The sequence below is a fragment of the Delphinus delphis genome, chromosome 16, assembly GCF_949987515.2.
Source record: "Delphinus delphis chromosome 16, mDelDel1.2, whole genome shotgun sequence".
Classification (NCBI taxonomy): Eukaryota; Metazoa; Chordata; class Mammalia; order Artiodactyla; family Delphinidae; genus Delphinus; species Delphinus delphis.
Window position 1 is genome coordinate 14,125,791 of NC_082698.1, and position 19,900 is coordinate 14,145,690.

The 19,900-nt window shown below is 40.4% G+C and overlaps 1 protein-coding gene across 1 annotated transcript; it reads right to left on the reverse strand.

Annotated features, from left to right (window-relative positions):
* Positions 1-2,308: 2,308 nt before the first annotated feature.
* PNLIPRP3 (pancreatic lipase related protein 3) lies at positions 2,309-19,106 on the reverse strand (the record flags this gene model as incomplete). The annotated part of the gene is given in 10 exon segments (XM_060033551.1): positions 2,309-2,372; positions 2,656-2,823; positions 5,145-5,256; positions 7,245-7,377; positions 9,829-9,949; positions 13,053-13,179; positions 13,263-13,382; positions 15,609-15,717; positions 18,183-18,314; positions 18,966-19,106. Coding segments are annotated over 10 exon segments (1,227 nt in total), but the record flags the coding sequence as incomplete, so codon positions are not given.
* Between the last annotated feature and the right edge of the window lie 794 nt (positions 19,107-19,900).

A 19,900-nucleotide genomic window follows, 5' to 3' on the forward strand; every position in this document is an offset into this window, starting at 1 on the left:
AAAAGCGAAAAACAGACACATAAACAAAAAACCAAAAACCAGGTAGAATTTCAGGACAGTGTTGATGATCAGTTTATAGTTATACATGTCTTCTCTGAGACATGACTGTCCCAGTAGCCCTCAACTATTTGAGTGCTGGCCTAGAGGAAGAGGAACACTGGGTGTGCTCCGGTTGAGGTTTTGCCCAACAGGATGCAAAAAAAAAGGGAGTTTAGGGTGTTAATAAGCATTATTACTAAACCAAATTATCATGCAACGTAAGCTGGGTGTGAAAGGAAATGGGTTGGTGCGTTTCAAGAAAGTAGAAAGGTAATGGAACAGAAGTTGCAAGGACTGAGAAGTTCACTCCGTCGGCCTGAAGGGAAAGCAGTTGTGGTCCAAGAGGGGGATGCTCCCATGTGCAAGTTTAGAGGAGGGCATTTGTGGGTAATGTGATGATGAGGTACGAGTGTGAACTGATGGCAATGGGCAGTGGAGAAAGTGATGGCTAATGGGACTGGAAGTCACTTTTCAGCATTAAGGGCAGTTCGCTCAAGAAGCAGAAGAATTTCCTAACAGTCTTTGCCCCCAGTACTCTGCTATAGTTAACGCTGGGCACTCAGAGAGCAAGGGAATCATTTTTTAAAGAGCTTTCCTAGGCAGCAATACACACAGAAAATAATGTTGTCACCTTGAACTTTCAGATCTGCCTGGATAGCTCATGCACTATTCTTCATATGACATTCTTATAATGCAAAAAAGGGGACAGATATTAAGAACAATGGGACAGAAAGCCTATAGTTTATTAAAATAGGGTTCCCAGAAGTTAAGTGACTCCAATTTGTCTTTTCAAGCTTAGAAAGAGCCAGCCCAGAGACGCTTCGAACAAGGAAGCAAGCCAGGACACACAGAGCCTAGTGCAGCATCCTGATTCATAATTCTTCCTCCCAGTTGGCAGCCCCCTCCTGAAAGGAAGAAAGGCTGAGCAGAGAGCAGTGCAGGCCCGGGGCAGCTGCTCTAACAGGTTTCCATCCCCCAGAGCCATGGACCAACTCCACTGCCAGGTTGCTCAGGAGTGCTGGGGCTGCGATGCAGTTACTCAGTAGGGTTCGGAGCCTCCTACAGGGCTGTTCATGGCCTCCCTGTTCCTGGGCTGGTGTGGGCCTCAGGCTGATGTGGCACCAGGGAGGGAGGATGCTCAGCCGGATCATGCCAAACACACCCTTATCTCCTCTCCTCCTTCCACTAAGCCTTGCTCTCCAATCAACCTTCTATCCCTCCTTGCTCAGCGGGAAGGTCACCCCACTTTGTTCTCTGCTTTCTGCCACAACTCAAGTTCACGTGCACCCATGGGTCTCTTCTTAAGGTTCAGCTGGCAACAAGGCACAAGGAGAATCAAGAAACCCTCTGCAGAGTATCTGTCATCATTTCTTTTCAACAATATTCATAGCACAGTGCTATGGGCCAAACACTGAGCCCAGTGATAGAGAACAGAACAAATAAAAACACGCATCTTTTATTTTCACTGGATGAGGACAACTGAATTAGACGAAATTGAAGCAAAATAAAAAACACAAATGACACATTTAAATATTACAATATTGTTATTATAAACACAAAGGGTTAGTCAAGGGCTTTAGAAATGAAATGCTGCTTTTAGGTTAAATAAAAATTTGCAATGGGACCTTCAAGGCCCAGGGAGATGAGTAATTCTGTGGTGGGGGCTTCTAGAAGGAGGGGCTGATGATCCTCAGGGCCCATTACTACCTGAGACATACATCATAGATAAGCTCCAAAATCTCTTACCTCACACACTCCCTGAAGACCAAGGAACACCTTGCAAACACTAACACGCTCTCATTAGTTTTTATTATTAATCGATAGATGTATCAACCCACAGGGTTATCATCTACTATACATCATGAACTACAGACATAATTTGTCTTAGTAAGATTTAACAACACAGTAAATATTCTTCAAATCATTTTAGAACAAGGATTATTCCACCTGGAAATACTCTAAATGTACTTCAAACACTCAACCAGACAGAGGCTCATTTTCTGATGAGTTTACACCACCTACTTGTAACAACTCCTCTTATTCAGGGAAATACTAACTCTGCTCTATTTTGTCACTGATAACCCAGAATACCAGGGCTCAGTCTGGTTTTAAGGGACATATAAAAGCTTGTCAATAAGAAAAACATTCTATATAGAAAAAAGGCAACTATACATTTCTATCTCATTTACAAGGGCCAAGCTTGGTCTGGATACCAGCTTAATTTTTCCATTGTTCCCATTAAGTAAATCCATTGAGATTATATCTGGAATTAGCATGGTTTCAGGATCTGGGCAATATTAGGTCCTACAAAGTTCTAGCTAAAGAAGGCAGATCTGAAAAATTTAAAGGGGAAAAAGGAGGATATTAATATGATTCCAGGGTAGGTGGGGTGGAAGACATAGGTAGGTCTTCTAATTAATGAGTAGTTACTATTTTATAAACACTTTCACAAATATAGTATTGGTTTCTTAAATAATTTTTATCTCCTTTAATTGAAAACTTTCAATGGCACAAATTTTTATACTATTTTCAAATTTCAAATTATATATGGGTTTTAAATGTCATTTGCAAAGTTTAAACTATGTTTGAAAGTGCAAAGGAAAAAGTAAGACTTACTCAGATCCATATTTTCCAGATATATCTATCACCATTTCTGCTCCCAGCTTATTCTGAGAATGTTCAAATGAAAGTTCCTTCCAAATGAACTCAATACTTGCAATGTTTCCAATGTTAATGTCTGCATCAATTAAATTTGTATAAGTCATGCCTGGCTTCAGTGTTCCACTGTAAAGAGAAAAATAAACTCGTAAGCTTGCACCGGGTATTCACAATGCTGAAGTTGAAGACAACATCTCTGTGTACCATGGAAGAGAAAATTTCATTTTCTGGCATTTGCTTATAGGAGATTTATTCTTTCCATTCACTTTGGTCAGCCTCTCAGAACAGCATGATTCTGAAGCTTGAGAAAAGGGTTAGGTAAATGGGAAGCTTGACTAGGTGATTTTTAGGGGATGAGTACTCCATAATAAAAGATCTGGTCTTGGCTTTGTGGCATCAGAAACTAGATTTTATTGACACCAGGAAATGATCAAACTACCAATGATAGACTAAATTCACACAAAACTCATATAAGAACTAGAAGCCTGTTCATCAGCTCACAATGGTGAAATGCTTCCTTTTTATTAACCAAAATGTTCTCCTACCCTTTCCCTGGTACCTTCTTCATCTGTATGAAAAGAATTGGGTAACCAAACTAATGATAAAAATGATGTTTTGGTGAGTGTGGAAATAGAGCAGAGAGAAGTAGATTATCTTGAGACATAAGGCATATTTTATGCACGCCAAAAGTAGACCAGATGAGATTTCTCTATTGCTGCTATTTCCTTATTCCTTTGCTAATGTATTGTCTGTCTCCTCTAACTGGAAGGTAAGCTCCATGAGAGTAGGACCTGTGTCTGTTTCTCCGGCAGTTAGAACAATTCCCGGTATATAATAGGCATTTGAACGTTTGAACGAATGAATGTTGCTATTCTTAGGGCCTTATTCCATTACATGTAAAATTAATTGATTTAATTATCAGAAGACAACTTTTCTTCCAGATTATTGGGGTAATTTCCCTGTTGCCCCATGAACTGCCTTCACACAGTGCACACACAGTGCAGCTCTTCATGACAGTGTCATTGGAAGCCCAAATAACTAAAATATAATCTACGGTGACGCCAGACTCTTAAAGGTTGACCGAAGAGTGGGAATAGACTAGCATACAAATTCATTTAGTGGCTTCATTTCAAGATAAGACATCTACTGTGGACCTGAAATGCTTAATTATTCTTAAAAAAGAGGACTGGATAACTATGCAAGGACATTACAAATAGCTTCTTTAGACATTAGCAAAAGAAGTATAGAGATGTCAAAACATTGTCACAAATCTTAGAAGGGGCAGGAACTGCACCTTTCTCTCCACCTGCCCCACGTCAGCTGCCTTTGGGCAGGACACAAAGCCCACAGCCTTAGGCAGCGAGTGTACTGTGGGCCTCAGAGCCACAGACACAAGATGGTGTTGAACTCTTCTCAGAGGAATAGCTTAGTGGAGATATGAAAAGCAAGTGGATATGAGACATGCTAAGACACGGAAGGGTATTTGGAACATGGAACAGCATGGATAAAGTCAGGAAGGGAGGAAAGGGGGGGATCTATTTAATGCTGGGTGAAGTAGTCAGGGTAACGTGGCTGAGCTGAAGATGAACGAAGCCGAACGGCAGGAGGCAGGGCTAGAAGCCACGGGCTGGAGCCTGTGCATGAACCAGAATCAAGACAATCACTGACCGTACCCATCTTTAGAGGCAGGTGCGCCAAGGTGAGATGATGAGCACAGATGCTGCCAGAGCGGTTGATCCGAAGCAGCCCTCAACGGACAACCATAAAATCCCTGCTTTTTGTGCCTTTGCCCAGTATTTGAAGATGACGGAACTCACAGAGGCAATGCATCTAATCCGTTCATCAGTCTGCACAACGCTAACCTCTAATTAGTATGTATAATGTTAATTCTGAAATGATTGCCAAGTTAAGCAATGAAAATGAAAGATGTGATACAAAAATGCTAAGGCTGATCAAAGAAAATATTAAGGAAAATTCAAGATAAAAGGGGACTTCAGTCCAACGTGCACAGTGAATGTCTCTACTGAATTATTCCTACCTTTGACTGTCCCAGCATATAGCATATACCTGCGGGTACTACTTAGAAAGCTTATTAGGAATTTGGCAATTTATATAAATGTCTTAATTTGTATGGAATCTATAAAAATAAAAGAGATCTACCCAAATTTGTATAACACTAATGGACTGGATTAAAAATATATTTTGTTTCCTGTCAATTTTTTCCCCTTGCTTTAGATCTGTATTTTCATGTTATCATTTCCTAACATTTTCTGTTTGTAGCTGGAACTGTAGATATTATTATTTCTATTTTATATTTGGAAAATATAAAGTAAAAAGAAAGATAGCTGGTGGTATTGTAGGAAAAGAAAAGACTGAGCCTTACTGAGCCAGATGAACTGAGAACTGAGTGCAGCACTGTTACCTGCCAGGTCCTCGTCCTTACCTACCTGACAACCCCAAACTCCCCTGTCTTCTCTGTTGTTCCACCTACATGGAGAAACATGCTTCCTTGAGTGACATTGTTTCCATCAAGTTTGACAGACAGTTTGTGCCTCCAACCTGGAAATAAAGAGAAAGAAGGGTTAAAACACACAGAAAGCATGACATCCTGGCTACTTTAATGTAAATACAACTTTCAAGGTTAAAGTGGAACAGGGCTGTTCACGTCCATGAAAAAATACAACTTTATATAGCTCGAGTGAATTTGGTGAGAAATTATATTTTAAAAAACATATAAACGTTCACATTTTGATTTTGTAAATGTAAATAGCTTAACAATATTTTTTAAAGAAAATTCTTTAATTTTCCAGACATTTTTATAACTTTAAGAAAATGTGTGTGTCTTTTCTCATCCATTAAATTTGTAATCTGTGGCATGTATGCTTTCTGTAGCCAAGTTTTAATTTGCCATAGTTTGACAACTAATCCAGAAAAAAATCTAGAAAACCTATTGAGCAATAAGGTCTGTGCTTTTTTTTTTTTTTTTTTTTTTTTTTTGCGGTATGTGGGCCTCCCATGTTGTGGAGCACAGGCTCCGGACGCGCAGGCTCAATGGCCATGGCTCACGGGCCCAGCTGCTCTGCGGACCGGGGCACGAACCTGTGTCCCCTGCATTGGCAGGCGGACTCTCAACCACTGCGCCACCAGGGAAGCCCAGGTCTGTGCTTTTAAAATGACTTAGAGGCAAAGTAAACTGTCCCTTCCTCTCCTGCAGGGCTATGTACTAGGAATGCCCAGCCAATACAGGTCTGGGTCAGCACAAAGCCTGTCAATAGGATAAAGCCCTTGCAAATGGTCAAGTGTAACTAAAAAAAAATCTAGAGCTAAACAGATCTTTTATTCTGAATTCTGAAATTGTTGTATGCTTAATAACACAGAAAAAAATGCAATTCTTCATAAAATTGTCTGAAAAGCCTCTGAAAGGGGAAAAATTTTACTAGAGAGAATTTTCAATCTGTGAGTTAATCATTGCCAAAGAGCTCCCTTTCCCTCCTCAGCCCATTCCACTGCCGTATGGCTCCCACCGTCACCTCTCCACTGAAACCCCAAACTCAGCAATGACGGAATTGGTGGCTCACCCCTAGAGCCCCTTTGGGCCCCTGTCTCATCTGACCTTTTAGCATATTTGGTGCAGTGAATCCCTCCCTTCCTCATCATCTTTCTTGCCCTAGCTCCCACACAGCTTTGTATTTTCTCTCTATTCATTCCTCAGTCTCCTTCACAGGGGCCTCTTTCTCTGCTCTCTTTCTTCTCAGTTGACACAGTCTTCTTGGGTAATTACATTGTCTACTTTCATAGCTTAGATTACTGTCTAAATGCTTAAATCTGTAACCGTAGACCACATCTCCAGAGGCCGAGACCCATATCTAACTGTACACGCCCAAGTCCTAAGGGCATCTCAGACCTAACATGTTAGAAACTGAGCCATCAACTTACTCCAAACCAGCCTCTCTGCCTGTGTTACCAAGTTCAGCAAACAGCCCATCATCCACCCACCTAGAATCATCCTTGACTTCTCCATTTTCTGCATCCCTCAAATCCATTCACCCAGTTCCTTTTTGCTTCTACCTGCCCAAAGATAAAGCCCAAACCTCCCACATGGAGCACAATTTCATTATTTGATCCAATTTACCTCTCCCACCTTTGTCTCGTGTTACCCTCCTCCTGGTCTCTACAATCCAAGCAGGGGGATCTTCTTTCAGTTCCAGCTCTCTCTTACCTCCAGGCATTTTCATATGCAGTTCCTTCTACCTGGAATACTCCATTTCCTTCTCCCTCTTACTCACTTTTCAGGAGTCAGCTTGGAAATCACCTCCCCTCAGAAGGCTCCCCTGATCTGGTTGCAGAAGTTCCTCCTTTGAAAATCTCCCAAAAGAAAGTTTTTTTTTTTGCTTTCCTCCTGGCCTAAACTCACTGCATTGTTCTTCACTGCATCCTCGGAGTCTGGCCCAATGCCCACTTATTTAGTAGACACTCAGTAAAAACTGTTGAATTTTAAAAGATAAGTGCCTTAAAGCATTACAATAAAATTCAGCTACAATACTTACGGGAAAATGGGGAAAGAGTCCCTGTGTTTAAAACATAATACGATCTATTAGGCTTCATTTTTTTGAGGTGAAATCTATCAGCAAAATGACCCATCATTGGGCAACCTTCCTTGTGACAACGGAAGCAATTTCCCTGGTGACAGAAAATAAGAGGTAATTAGAAATGTTCACCTTCAATAAACTCAGGATGTATTATTAAACTATCAGAAATTTTTGGAATCTAAATAAAGTATATATGCATTTAAAAATGACTAAGTTGCCTAACAGACCATCCTGCCTGTTTGCAAAAACAAAACTTAATAAAACAAAAACAACTGAGGGAAAAGAAAAAGGGCCTGTTAGAAAAATTAGTAAATGATATGAATAAACAATCCACAGAAGAGGAAACTCAAATTGTCAATGATTATGTAAAGATACTCAATCTTACCAGTTGTCAGGAACGTGCTAATTAAAGCAACATACAATTTCATACTCAGCAGATTCACAAAAATTAAGACAATCGGCAATACCAAGTATGGGTAAGACATGGAGTGGGGAATTCTCATTTGCTTCTTATGGGAATATAAATTAACAGACATTGCAGACAGACATTTGGTAATGTCTAATAAAGATGGAAATGCACATAATGCTTTGACAATTTCACTTCTATTATATGTCATAAAGAAACTTCTACACAAGCACATAAGGCGATATGCAAAGGTGTTCATTGCAAAATCGCTTTCAATAAGAAAAACTGCAAACAACCAAAATGCACATTAGTAGGGGAATGAATAAATAAATTGTGGCAGATTCCTACAAAATAAATACAATAGGTCTATAAATATCAATGTAGATCTTAAATTTATAAAATTTAATTTAAAAACAAATTCAGAAAGATACAGTATGATACTATTTATATGATATATGTATATTGATTTGCTTCAAAGTCTGCCTTAGGGAAGGGCATTAAGGAAATGTAAGGTACTTCAATTTTATCTGTATGTGTTAAAATCTAAAGCAAAACTAACAAAATATTAACTTAAAAAAATCTGGGTAGCAGTGTTGGAATATTTGCTATTTTAGGTTTTGAACTTTTCGATTTTTAAACCATGGACACTTAGGCTAGGACTATAGTAAAACACCCCATTTAAAACTCCATTTTTAATGAATAAAAATACTAACAAAATAACAGGGGCTCATATGTATTGAATGCTTACCATGTGCAAGGCACTGTTTGAAGCACTTTATATGCATTTAGGTCAATTACTCCTTACAAAGTCCCTTATTATTATAATGCTTTTACTTTCCTTATTTAACAGATCAGGAAACTAAAGCCCAGAGAAGTAAACAATCTGTCCAATGTTGCATGTCTATCAAGTGACGGAGCAAAAATGTGAATCAGACAGCCTGGCACTAAAAGCCCTCCTTATTTTATTTATTTTTTAAAATTTCATCTCATTTTTTATGACTGTTGGGTAAAAGTACAATAAAACATGTCAAGGAAATTGACTTGATGTTCTCTAGTTTGTTGCCGTAATCGGCATCCACGTGGCACAGGAGCCTGTGCTTCTCCAGTTTAGCAGATTGAACCCCACTAACTCCGAATCCACTGTGACTCTGAGAACCTGCTTCCTTCCACCTGCCTTTGGTGTCGTAAATGTCAGCATCCATTGAGCCATTCAGAGCAGCATCTGGAGCTTGAAGAAGGTTTTGAGGAAGTGCCAGTGGTTGGATGGCAAGCTTTCCAAGAGCAGCAGTTCACCAGCCACAATACGAGTAAGGACAACTTGCTCAGGAAACTGAGAAGACAGCCTGAGGGCTCACTCACCTTGCTCTGTAAAAGGAGGGAAATGCTTATTCCTGTCCCAACACTGTACTTATTCACAAAATGCTATCACTTACAACACACTTCGGCTGGAAACCCCACATTTTTCTTCCCTGATAAAACAGGGGGTAGGTGTCTAACGCACAAGCAGCAAAACCTTTCCACTTCCCGCTACAAAATGGATTTTCTTTCTCCTTTTTTCACGACGATAACCAAATGAAAAATAGGTTCAGCTCAGATCTGGGACCCCGTGCTTTCTGACTCAAGCAAAATCAGATTTGGCATTTTGTAATGTATTGAACTGCATGGATCTCCTGTGAGCTATCTACGCCTCAGCTCTGCTCTGTATAAATAATTAAATTTTAATAAAAATAATTTTCATGTTCCAAGTAAATGGTAATATGTTTCACTGTAGCTATGGATTGGTTCAGGCTTCTCGGGGCATCTTTGAGGATGACATTTAAAATATATACACACAAAAATTTTTGCCCTTTTAGATAGTAGCATCTAATTATGGCGTAACAAATGGCCAAAACAGCAAAATTGGATATAATTCAAAAGAGCCACAACAACCTGAATACAAATAGTTGGTTTAGTTATTTAAGCCCTCCAGCAACCCCAGTGACTGTTCAGTACTCAGCACAGAAAGAGTCTATTATTTCCCAAAATGGCAGATGCATTTTTTTTGGCTACATACTCAATGCTCTAATTTTTAGTTGGCTGATCATGCTTCAAAAAATGACTTGCTAATTAAATTACACTGCAAAACGTTTTACTCACTGCTTTGAAAGATTTGTAGGATCTACAAGGATAAGCAATAAATGCATCGGGATTGAGAATGCTTTCAGCATAAAAGCGATGACTTCGGGCATGGTTGCAATCAAAGAAGGAAAACACTTCTGTGAAAACAATTTCCAATTAACTGATAGTATGAACCATTTCTTAGAAAAAGTAATTTTAAATGATAGGTTTTTGACTTGGGTCTAGGTCACCAGACCTTGTGTGTAGGCTTGGATATTCCACATTTATCAATATTACATATCATTTTCTTGTACGAAAGAATTCGTGTGACTCTAAAGGGACATTCAATCAGGATAAATAAACAAATGCAAATGTAGGTGACTGTGCTCTGACACTAATATCCCCAACACTTCCCAGATCTCTGATGTAAGCACTTAGAGCTCTGCGTATCATGGTGCACATAGCATCTCTGCCTTAGACCAATTAATTCTCCGTATCCCTGTTTCTGCAGGAGTGACTGAACTCCCTCCTGTTCAGTCATAGAACAGCCAGCAAGGTTAACCAGTGCACACCTTCAGCTGAGCTTCCAGGTGAGACAGGTGGGAGGTATTGTAAAGAATGCTACAGACAAATTAGTTTTGCCATTGTCAGGCATAACATTACAGCTACTAATAGGATTATTGCAATAATACATAAAAGTTCTAAGTACATTTGTGCATTCTCAAGTTATCATAGCATTCCAGTCATTTATACTCTCTTTTCCTTACATAAAAATGTTTTTACTCTTTGACATGGACTATTCTTCCAATGACCTACCCAGCTTGGCTGACTTTTGAGAAACCAGTTTGGTTTTAGTGTATGTGGTAAGTCACTTATCTACAACTGTGGCCTCCCAAGAATCACTCCTTCCTAGGTCCTCACCCCTTTGCAATATCTTGTTACTCTTCTTCCCTTCAGGAGATGGAGTTGTTTTGGGGTTTTTTTTTTCCCTTCTGGGTTGGGGTTACAGGCTAGTCTTGTGACTTCTTTGACCAATAGGAACTGACACTGTGTGAGTCAGTGGAGGAACTGACACTGTGCAAGTTCCAGGGCCTTGGTCTTCAGAGACCTTCCAGCATCTACTCTTGCTTTCTTGGAACCCAGCCTCCATGTTAAGAAATCCGGGTTAACTGGCTGGGGAGAGAAGCTCTGAAGGATAACAGACCACTTAGAGAGGAGATCTAGTACCAAGACCCCAGACGTGGAAGGCCATCTTGGACCTTCCCACTCAGCTTAGCCCAGCCCAGCTCCCAGCTGGATGCAATTACATGCATTCGTCCAATGGACACGTCACAAAGCAGAATCTCGACAGAACTCTGCCTGCATCTTAAGGCTTAGAATCATGGGCAATAAAACCATTATTCTCTTAAGCCACTATGGTTCATTATGCAATAGATAACTGAGGCAGCATAATTTCAGAAATGCAACACAGCAGAGATAAAGAATGGGCACTTCTCTTACATCAGGTTTCCTTACATACAGATTTATATTCATAATTAATTGTGATTTAGACAAGACGGTTCATTAGAATATTGGGAGCTATGAACTTTAAAAGTAAATGGTTTCTTAGTAATAAATATAATGTAACAGAATATCTTGAAGCTTAAAAGTCATCTAAAACTTAACATGAATGATAAATGTGCTTTTAATCCAATAAAGTTGTAGGAATTATATCTCAAAATGATAGCTTATGATAAATGTATGTTTTATTTGAATTCATTCTTTTACAGAATTTCAAGTGCTCAGTATATAACACTTAATATAGTTATGTAAAGGAGTCTTATGATCTGTATTTTATCCTAATAGAACTAATTTTAAATCATAATATGGCAAATAACGAGAGAGATAAGTTTTATAATGGGCCTTTTCTGAATGAATTTCGCTTACCTGCACTAGGTCAAATTGGCTTTAATTCTCATTTTGAGTATCCATAGTTTCACCAGTTTTTTTTTTTAGGTAGTCATTGCAAACAGATATTTCTAATTACATTTACTCTTTCAGAACGGCTATTAAAACTTTGTAACTTATCTCTAGTGAAGAGGAAAGTCGAGTTACTCTCAATGTCACGATCTGTGTGTCTTTCCTCTACAATAGCCAAATGGAAGATAAAATAATTACAACATCTAGCTATTCTGACCACATGGGATCAGGTGATGGGATATTTAGAATCCTCCAGATATTTATTATGTCATCATACGTTATATTACTGTGCATTATTATATGTTATGTATGATATAGTTCATTATTTACATGATGACGATATGTAGAGATAGGGAGGAATAGAACTCCCAAATAATAACTTTTTGGTGTCTTATAACTAAGTGCCTTATAGATATTATTATTATTAGAAACCACTTTAAAAGGTTAACTATTATTTGTTTAATTTGTGATTAATTTAATTTGTGACTCAGAGTGATTCTGTTAAAAAGCAAGTCAAACCATGTCCCTCTCTGCTCAAAATCCTCCCATGGCTCCCCTCTCACTTGAGTAAAAGCTGAAGTTTTACTACAGTCCATAAGGTGCTGTATTATCTCCCTATGCCCTGTTCCTTCTCTAACTTAACGTCCTACTACTCTGTCTTTCACTTCATTTCAGCCACAACAGGCTCCTCACTGCCATGAACTTCACAGGCTCCTGCCCCAGGCCCTTTGCATTTGCTATTTCCACCCCTCAGCCTGGAATGCCTAACTGGCTAACTCCTTCAGGTCATCTTTTCAGTAAGGACTTCCTGGCCACCCTATCAAAAATCTCCTTCCCCTATGTCACCCCCACTGTCACCAACGCATCATATTCCCATTACATGCTTTGTTTTGTCTCTTAGCACTTATTCTATTTTTGTTTTTCTAGCAAATTAGAATATTAGCTCCATCAGGGAGGGACTTCTGTCTTTTGTATGCGTTCCTACATCTGCTATTCCTAGAATAATGCTTGGCACATAGTAAGCACTCAATACATATTTGTTGGATGAATACATCCTCCTTGTTCCTACTGAGTGAGTACAACATGCTAGACATTCTGTTAGACCCTGGGGTTGCAGAGGTAACTAAGACGTGGACCCTGACCTTGCAGATCTCACAACTGCTGGGAACTTCATACATGCAACTGTGTTTTGGGCTAAAACATATTTTTATATTATATTATATTATATACAAAAGGACATAGATTCTATCCAAGCAGGGAGCTCACTGAATTTATAACAGCAGTCCTCATATTTTAGAAAGTATTTAGCTTCCTTGTAAATATTGACATCAAATTTAAATAAAGGTGTAATTAAATCTTCACATCTTGGCATGTGCTTCCCTCCATTTGGGTAAAAGTCAAGGTGGCCACAAGCATTAATAGTTCCAACACCTGAAATTTTAAAAAGCAGGATAAACGCTTCTAAAATTCTCCTCCATGTTTCAGTGTAGTTTCAGTTTGTGTTAAAAACTTACCAAGCTCGAAGAGGAAGCGAACTTCCTTTGTATGAATAACATCAACAGAGTTGGCATCTGAGGGGTCCAGGCTGACTTCATTTAGAGTGCTGTGGAAACCTGGCCCAGTTGGGTCCAACCCTAGGAAAAAGCATAATGTGTATTAAACTAAGACATACAAAAGTACATTGATAGTACATGGATAGTGTTGTTATTTTGGAAGGATAGATGGTGAATGCAAGGTATTCTTTCTTATATGATTTATGTAGGTCAAACACCACTCAGCTTGAGGGTCAGATACATAAACTGTAGGGTCTGTTTACATTTATAAATTCAGGGTCTGTATATACTGCAATGTCGGATTCCTACACACAAGTGAGGCTGTGTCTAGACAATGCCCAAGTAGCTAACGGAGTCAGAAAAGTCAAGGTGGCTATTCTAGGATCTGTACATGCAATATCATACATATAACTAAGGTTACGGATTGTAGACCATCTTAAAAGCAACATTTATACGTAAAAATATAAAAATAAAAGATGAGAGCTCTTCAAAATGTAAAGAGGGATCTCAAAGCAACACAGTTAAAATAATACAATCATAGTCCTCAGCTAAGGCTCACTTAGTTCCATTCATTATAAGAAAAACAAAAGCCCGAAGCCCAGGAAAGTGAAGGGACTTGACAAGGCCATCATATGTTAGGTGCAAAATGGACCAGGAGCCTGGTGGCCAGACTCTCAACCCATTGTCTGCTGTTCAAATGTCTACTAAAACAAAGGTAAGATATCTAGGGTCCTTAAAATGTTATGATCATTCACATAACTCATTTACACGTTTGACAGTTATTTATCAAGCACTTACTATGTGCCAGGAACAGGGTTCAGCACCTGGGTACAAGGAGTAAGGTCTAGCCTTGTCCTCAAGAAGCTTTCTATTTGGTGGGGAAGGCACTACAATGCAGTGTGCTCAATGCTGAGACAGGTGAGCACAGGTGTTATGCAAGTACAGAGAAGCAACACGTAACCCAATTTTGGGAAACTAGGACATGCGTCTGCTGGAGATGAGAAATACAAGCAGAGATGTGAGGGAACAGAAGGCCAGCCAGGGTGAAGATGGGGTCAGCAGCATCCTGGGAAGAGGATAGAGAATATACGTGACCATCAGGCGAGAGGGTTAACCACATTTGGGAAACTGTAACTAGCTTTCAAGGGCTGGTGCACAGAGCTTTAGAATTTGGTGAAAGATGAAGATAGCATTTTAAGCAGGAGCCAGATGCGACCTGAGCCACGATGAGTTTGGACATGACCTGGTTGTCGATGGGCAGCTCTTACAAGTTTGCAGAAGGGGAGATTTACGGTCAGATTTGTATTTTAGCAAAGTCTCTTTGCTGTTAAGTGGAGAGCGGGCCCCAGAGTGGAGAGGACTCAGAGCTGAGCTGCAGCTGACCTTTGGGAAAATGCGGCATGAGTGAGAAACGAAAGTGCCGCAGTTGTGGGTGTGCATTACTCAGTGTAACAGCCTGTCATACGATTCAGGTTTTGTTTCTATTTTTCTGGTTAATATAAGCATGGAGAGAGAAATGACAGAATGAGAAGAGGAGAGGAGAGAAGAGGGGGCCTAGGATAGAACCTTGAAGAATACCAACGAGTAAGGGAAGGCGAAAGAAAAGGCACCTGCAAGGGAGCCTGGAAAGAAGCTGTCAGACAAGAACAAAGACAACCAAGAAGATGGGGAACCACAGGAGCCAAGAGGAGAAGGGGTTCCAACAGCACAGAGGGGCCAGCGGGTCAAATTCTGCAGAGGGGCCAAGGAAGGTCAAGATGGGAAAGGTCTGGGAGAGTCCCACTAAAAAGTCAGAGTGCAGTGAAGGGATACAATTAAGTATCATCCTCAAAACCCTAATTCATAGGGTTCACTCTGCAACTTGTTTTTAGACTTAACAGTGTGTCCAGGGGCAATATTCAAAATGTTCACAACTGCAATGGCATGGGCCTTAAACAAAGCAGTTCAGCACTGCCAGCTACACTGGACGAGCAGGACCGTCATCAGGGCTCTATCTCATTCTGTGTTATTAGTTGGTATGGAACTGCAAAGCATGGAGTGCATCATAATTCAGTCAACTGTCCCCGACAGTGGATGATCACAGCTTCCATTACTTTGCCACCACAGATAACGCTGTGGTGAACACCCCTTGAACGTGGATTTACACACTCACACTTTGGAAGCGTTTCAGGTTTTGGTTTGGGGGAGTCACATTTTCTCCTGTCTTACATTTGCTTCTGAGACTTCGTTTGGCCTTCAGATACTTGACATTTTGTGCATAAACAAATATGTAAACAAACCCAAGGCCCATCTGCAGGGCTGACTTGCCAGTTATCCTTCCAAGGCCTGGCGTCCTTGACCCGGCTTCCCCAGCCAGATGAGCTCCCAAGCTGCGGCCAATCAAGTGCACTTTAGAAGGGGAATATCCAAATTTTTTCTGATAGGATTTTTTCAAAGGAAAACAGAACAACTATTTTTAAAAGAGCAGTAGAATGGTTGAAATAGGCTTAAAATGAAAAAGGAGCTGACATGTTTCTCCCTCTCACACCCAGGATGGGGACTGGTAAAGTGACAAAGCGACCCCACGTTCAACTACATCCTTCTCCAGCTGAAGCAGAGAGCATCAGGTGGGCTGGAGGGATGCCTTCTGTCAGAGTTCTTCTCCCTGTGCTAAGGGGCCTCAGAGTCCTCGGGAGCAGGAAGGAGAACAGCCCAGTGACCATGGCTGTGGCTTCCAGCCTGTGCCCATCCCTCCTGAGACCCAACCCATCCAGCACGCCCCCAACACAGGGCAAAGGCAGCTCACGCCCACGCTATTATCCACCTTGCCTGTGTCTGTCTTCTCCACTTTAAGGCAACTCTAGCAAATGTCTGGGATGACTTTGGCCTTCAGAAAAAGTTTTTAAGAATATTCACAATGAGACTATGCGGCCTGAGAGTTTACACACACACACGCACAATCAACTTAATGGGGAACAAAGGAGCAAACATTTTTAGTTTCAGCAAAGTTTCAGGCTCTCTTCATAATAGTGAAAATCATGCAGTTGCCTTCACTTGGATAAATCTGTCATTTGATCAAATCTTCTATTTATTTTTTCACCAGTAATGACAGTATTATGTGCTGCATTATGAAGAGTATTTTTACATGTGAATGGCTGCCCCAGTGGCTCCTGTCGTTAGGGGGCCCTGTCCCCCACTGCTGCCACCATTTAAAACCTCTGCTTGCTTTCTTATCTTCCCCTACAGACTGTGTCTGATATTGGTTCTCACCCTCCCCCCCTTCAGCTTTCTCCTCCTCCTTCCCCATCTACCGGTAACCCTATTCCAGGCACCTGCTTGCCCCAGGGCTAATCCTGGTATCCTGTGATAAAATGACAGAAGAGGGGGCAGGGAAGAGACTCCTACCTGTTCCTTAGCTGCTCCTTCTGCAGGTCTGGCTCCTGAATTACTCTCGGGGGCTCCAGGCTCCCTCACCCTAGACCTTCTCCTGCTTTTCACCTTGGGCTTCCGAGGGGGCGAACAATTCACTGAACATTAAAGTCAGCCAACACTTTCCTCTTCAGTTCAGCAAAATCTCCTCCCAGCTTCCTACAAGCCACTCCTATTTATTTCCTAGACCTTTAAGAGCCTACAGTTCAGGCCCCAAGATCAAGGAAGAAATTCACAAAAGCTTAGGACTGGTTTTTCTCTGAAGAGGCGATGAATCTGGTTTTATCCTTTGTGGACAAAGACTCACTCTGAGCTCTTCCTTGTACTGTAGTGCCCCTGACAGAGCGGCAAGGGCAGGCAGAGGAGTGGGGGGGCAGACAGAGAAGTGGGTGCAGACAGAGAAGTGGGGTGCAGATAGAGAAGTGGGTGCAGATAGAGAAGTGGGGGGCAGATAAATTGGGGGGCAGATAGAGAAGTGGGGCAGAGAAGTGGGTGCAGATAGAGAAGTGGGGGGCAGATATATTGGGGGGCAGATAGAGAAGTGGGTGCAGAGAAGTGGGTGCAGATAGAGAAGTGGGGGCAGAAGAAGGTGAGTATTTGGCTCCCTGACTCTTCTCCAGGCTGTTTCCTAACTGGGCTCAGTGTTCTATGCCACCTTCCCTGACCCACCATCTAAGTGAGGTGCTGGTCCTGTCACGCCCCCTCCCGTTGCCTTGGAATTCTCCACAGTACTGTTTCCACACTTGGCCAGAGCAGAAACACTGTCTCACTCACCATGTACCTTCAGTGCCTAGAACAGAGCCGGGCCCACAGCAAGTGCAGAGTGAAATAGTTGCTGGATGGAAGGAGTGAACTCTCCTTAAGAATCAGAAAGCGTCATAAATCTTTAGACTTTACTTCACTGCATTTCACGGTGTGCAATTACTTTCTATTATGGTAGAGCTTTTGGAGAGTTATAAATGTCTCAAAGTATATCCCTCATAAATAGCAAAGTCTGTTTTATTCTTTTAGAAAACGTGTAGGTTAAAGGGTCATGCCTGGACTGGCCCATGGACCTAATTCACTGCCATAGAACCCAGTTTCTGCTGGAAAATGCATTTCACATTCTACACAAATAGCATCCATAAGGCAGAAACAGTTTCTTCTCTATCATTAAGGATAGGTTTACAATGTGATGAAAACGAATGGAGATGGTCCTACACACTGACCGTGGCAGTAACCTTGGGGGGTGGGGAAGGATTTGGTGAGGAGCCTGTGAAGGGACACTGCCACCATGTGGCACTTTGCAGAACCACAGGCACTTCTTTCACAGGAAGTAACTTCCCTTTTTGGCTATCATACACCAATGCTTATTATTTCACATGTTCAGTATATGTGTAAACTAATAAAAAAGAACATAGAATTACCCCCAAATTCTTGGTGTTACGATACAAAGTCAGTTAAATATAATTTAAAAAAATCAACAGTTCTTACCACAAGAACATCAATACAATAAGCTATCTCAGCACCAACAGCACGGACATTGCTTACAGCGTGGATATATTTCAGCAAACCATTAATCCAGTGTAAATTAATGCAGTTCACATCTTCTACTTTTAGGAACACCTAAAAAGATTTATTGTAAGTATTAAAAAGTAAGAATTAAAGAAAATCAAGGTGCCTGAACAACTGATTTCACAATAAGAAATAACATTTGCAGGTATTGAGAACCTACTACATGCTAGGTCCTGTCCTAACCCTTTTACATATACTAACTTAATACTCATTTAAAGAGAAGGAAACCTAGGCACAGATAGGTTAATTAACTTGCCCATGACCACAGAGCTAGTAAATAGAACCCTAATATGATGTCAGACAGCCTGACTCTACCACACTATATGGCTTATAAATAATTAATTGCTTACTACGTTAGCAGTCTATTAACCCTGGTATAAAGGAGAGGAAAATTAATTTCATGGAGTGAACTTGGAAATGTTTTCCTTAAAATAAATGAGAAATTTATCACACCACTCAATCTTTTGTCAAAGATGAGAATTTACCAAAGAATAATTATAAAAATCTTCCATCATAATCTGTGTGATTCATAATAAGTGAAAATAAATGGGAAACGGGTAATTCATTTGAGGCCTTGGGACACAGACAATGTGAATAACTGAATGGAGAATTTCCATGAATACATTAGTACCTTGCAAAGTACATTCACATTAAACATAAAGCTTTCATACTAGTATAAAGAAGCGTTTATTCACATCATACATTGCACGTCTTGCTGCCATTGCCATCTGATTTCCATCCAGGTATGTTGATATGGGTGATCTTGTCTGTTCCGAAGTGTGAGGCTTGGAGAGTTAAATAATTAGCTGCACTGATTTCCTGTTTCAGGTGAAAAGAAATTAAGGTAAAATAATTGAAAATTATTTACTATTTAGTAAAATTATTCTAAATTTGCTCAAAAGTCTTCCTCTAAATTTGATTTTAACAGCCTTCTTTAATACATTTTTATCAAAGAAATAGTTACTGCTACATATTGCAAAAGTACCAAGAAATTATTAATGCATTACAAAGTGCAATATACAAATTTTATCATAAAGGAAATAAACATGTTTGGTTTTGAGGCAATGTTCATAAGACAATGTTGGGTCAGTTTCAATCAGAATTTCAGTAAGCCTTATTTTGGTATAGTATTTTTCAGTTGTCAATATAATTCATGAGAATTATCTTACTGGAGACTTAGAAGCATGCTCCAAAGGTGGCAGAATAGATTGTCCACCGCACTTTATGGGTGAGGAATAGAGGTTAGACCTTCACCACATGAAATACAACAGCTTATTAAAGATAATTTTATGGGATTATGTTAAATATTGTTTTGTATTTCTTGTACTTTGTTGGATGGTTTTTATAACCAAACTCTCGAAGTCTTATAGAATGCTATGAATTTAAGTGATTTTGTTATTAAAAGAAAAATTGAAAGTCACAAGTATAGGGCTCCCCTGGTGGTGCAGTGGTTGAGAGTCCACCTGCCGATGCAGGGGACACGGGTTTGTGCCCCAGTCTGGGAAGATCCCACATGCCGCGGAGCGGCTGGGCCCGCGAGCCCTGGCCACTGGGCCTGCACGTCCAGAGCCTGTGCTCAGCAACGGGAGAGGCCACAACAGTGAGAGGCCCGTGTACCGCAAAAAAAAAAAAAAAAA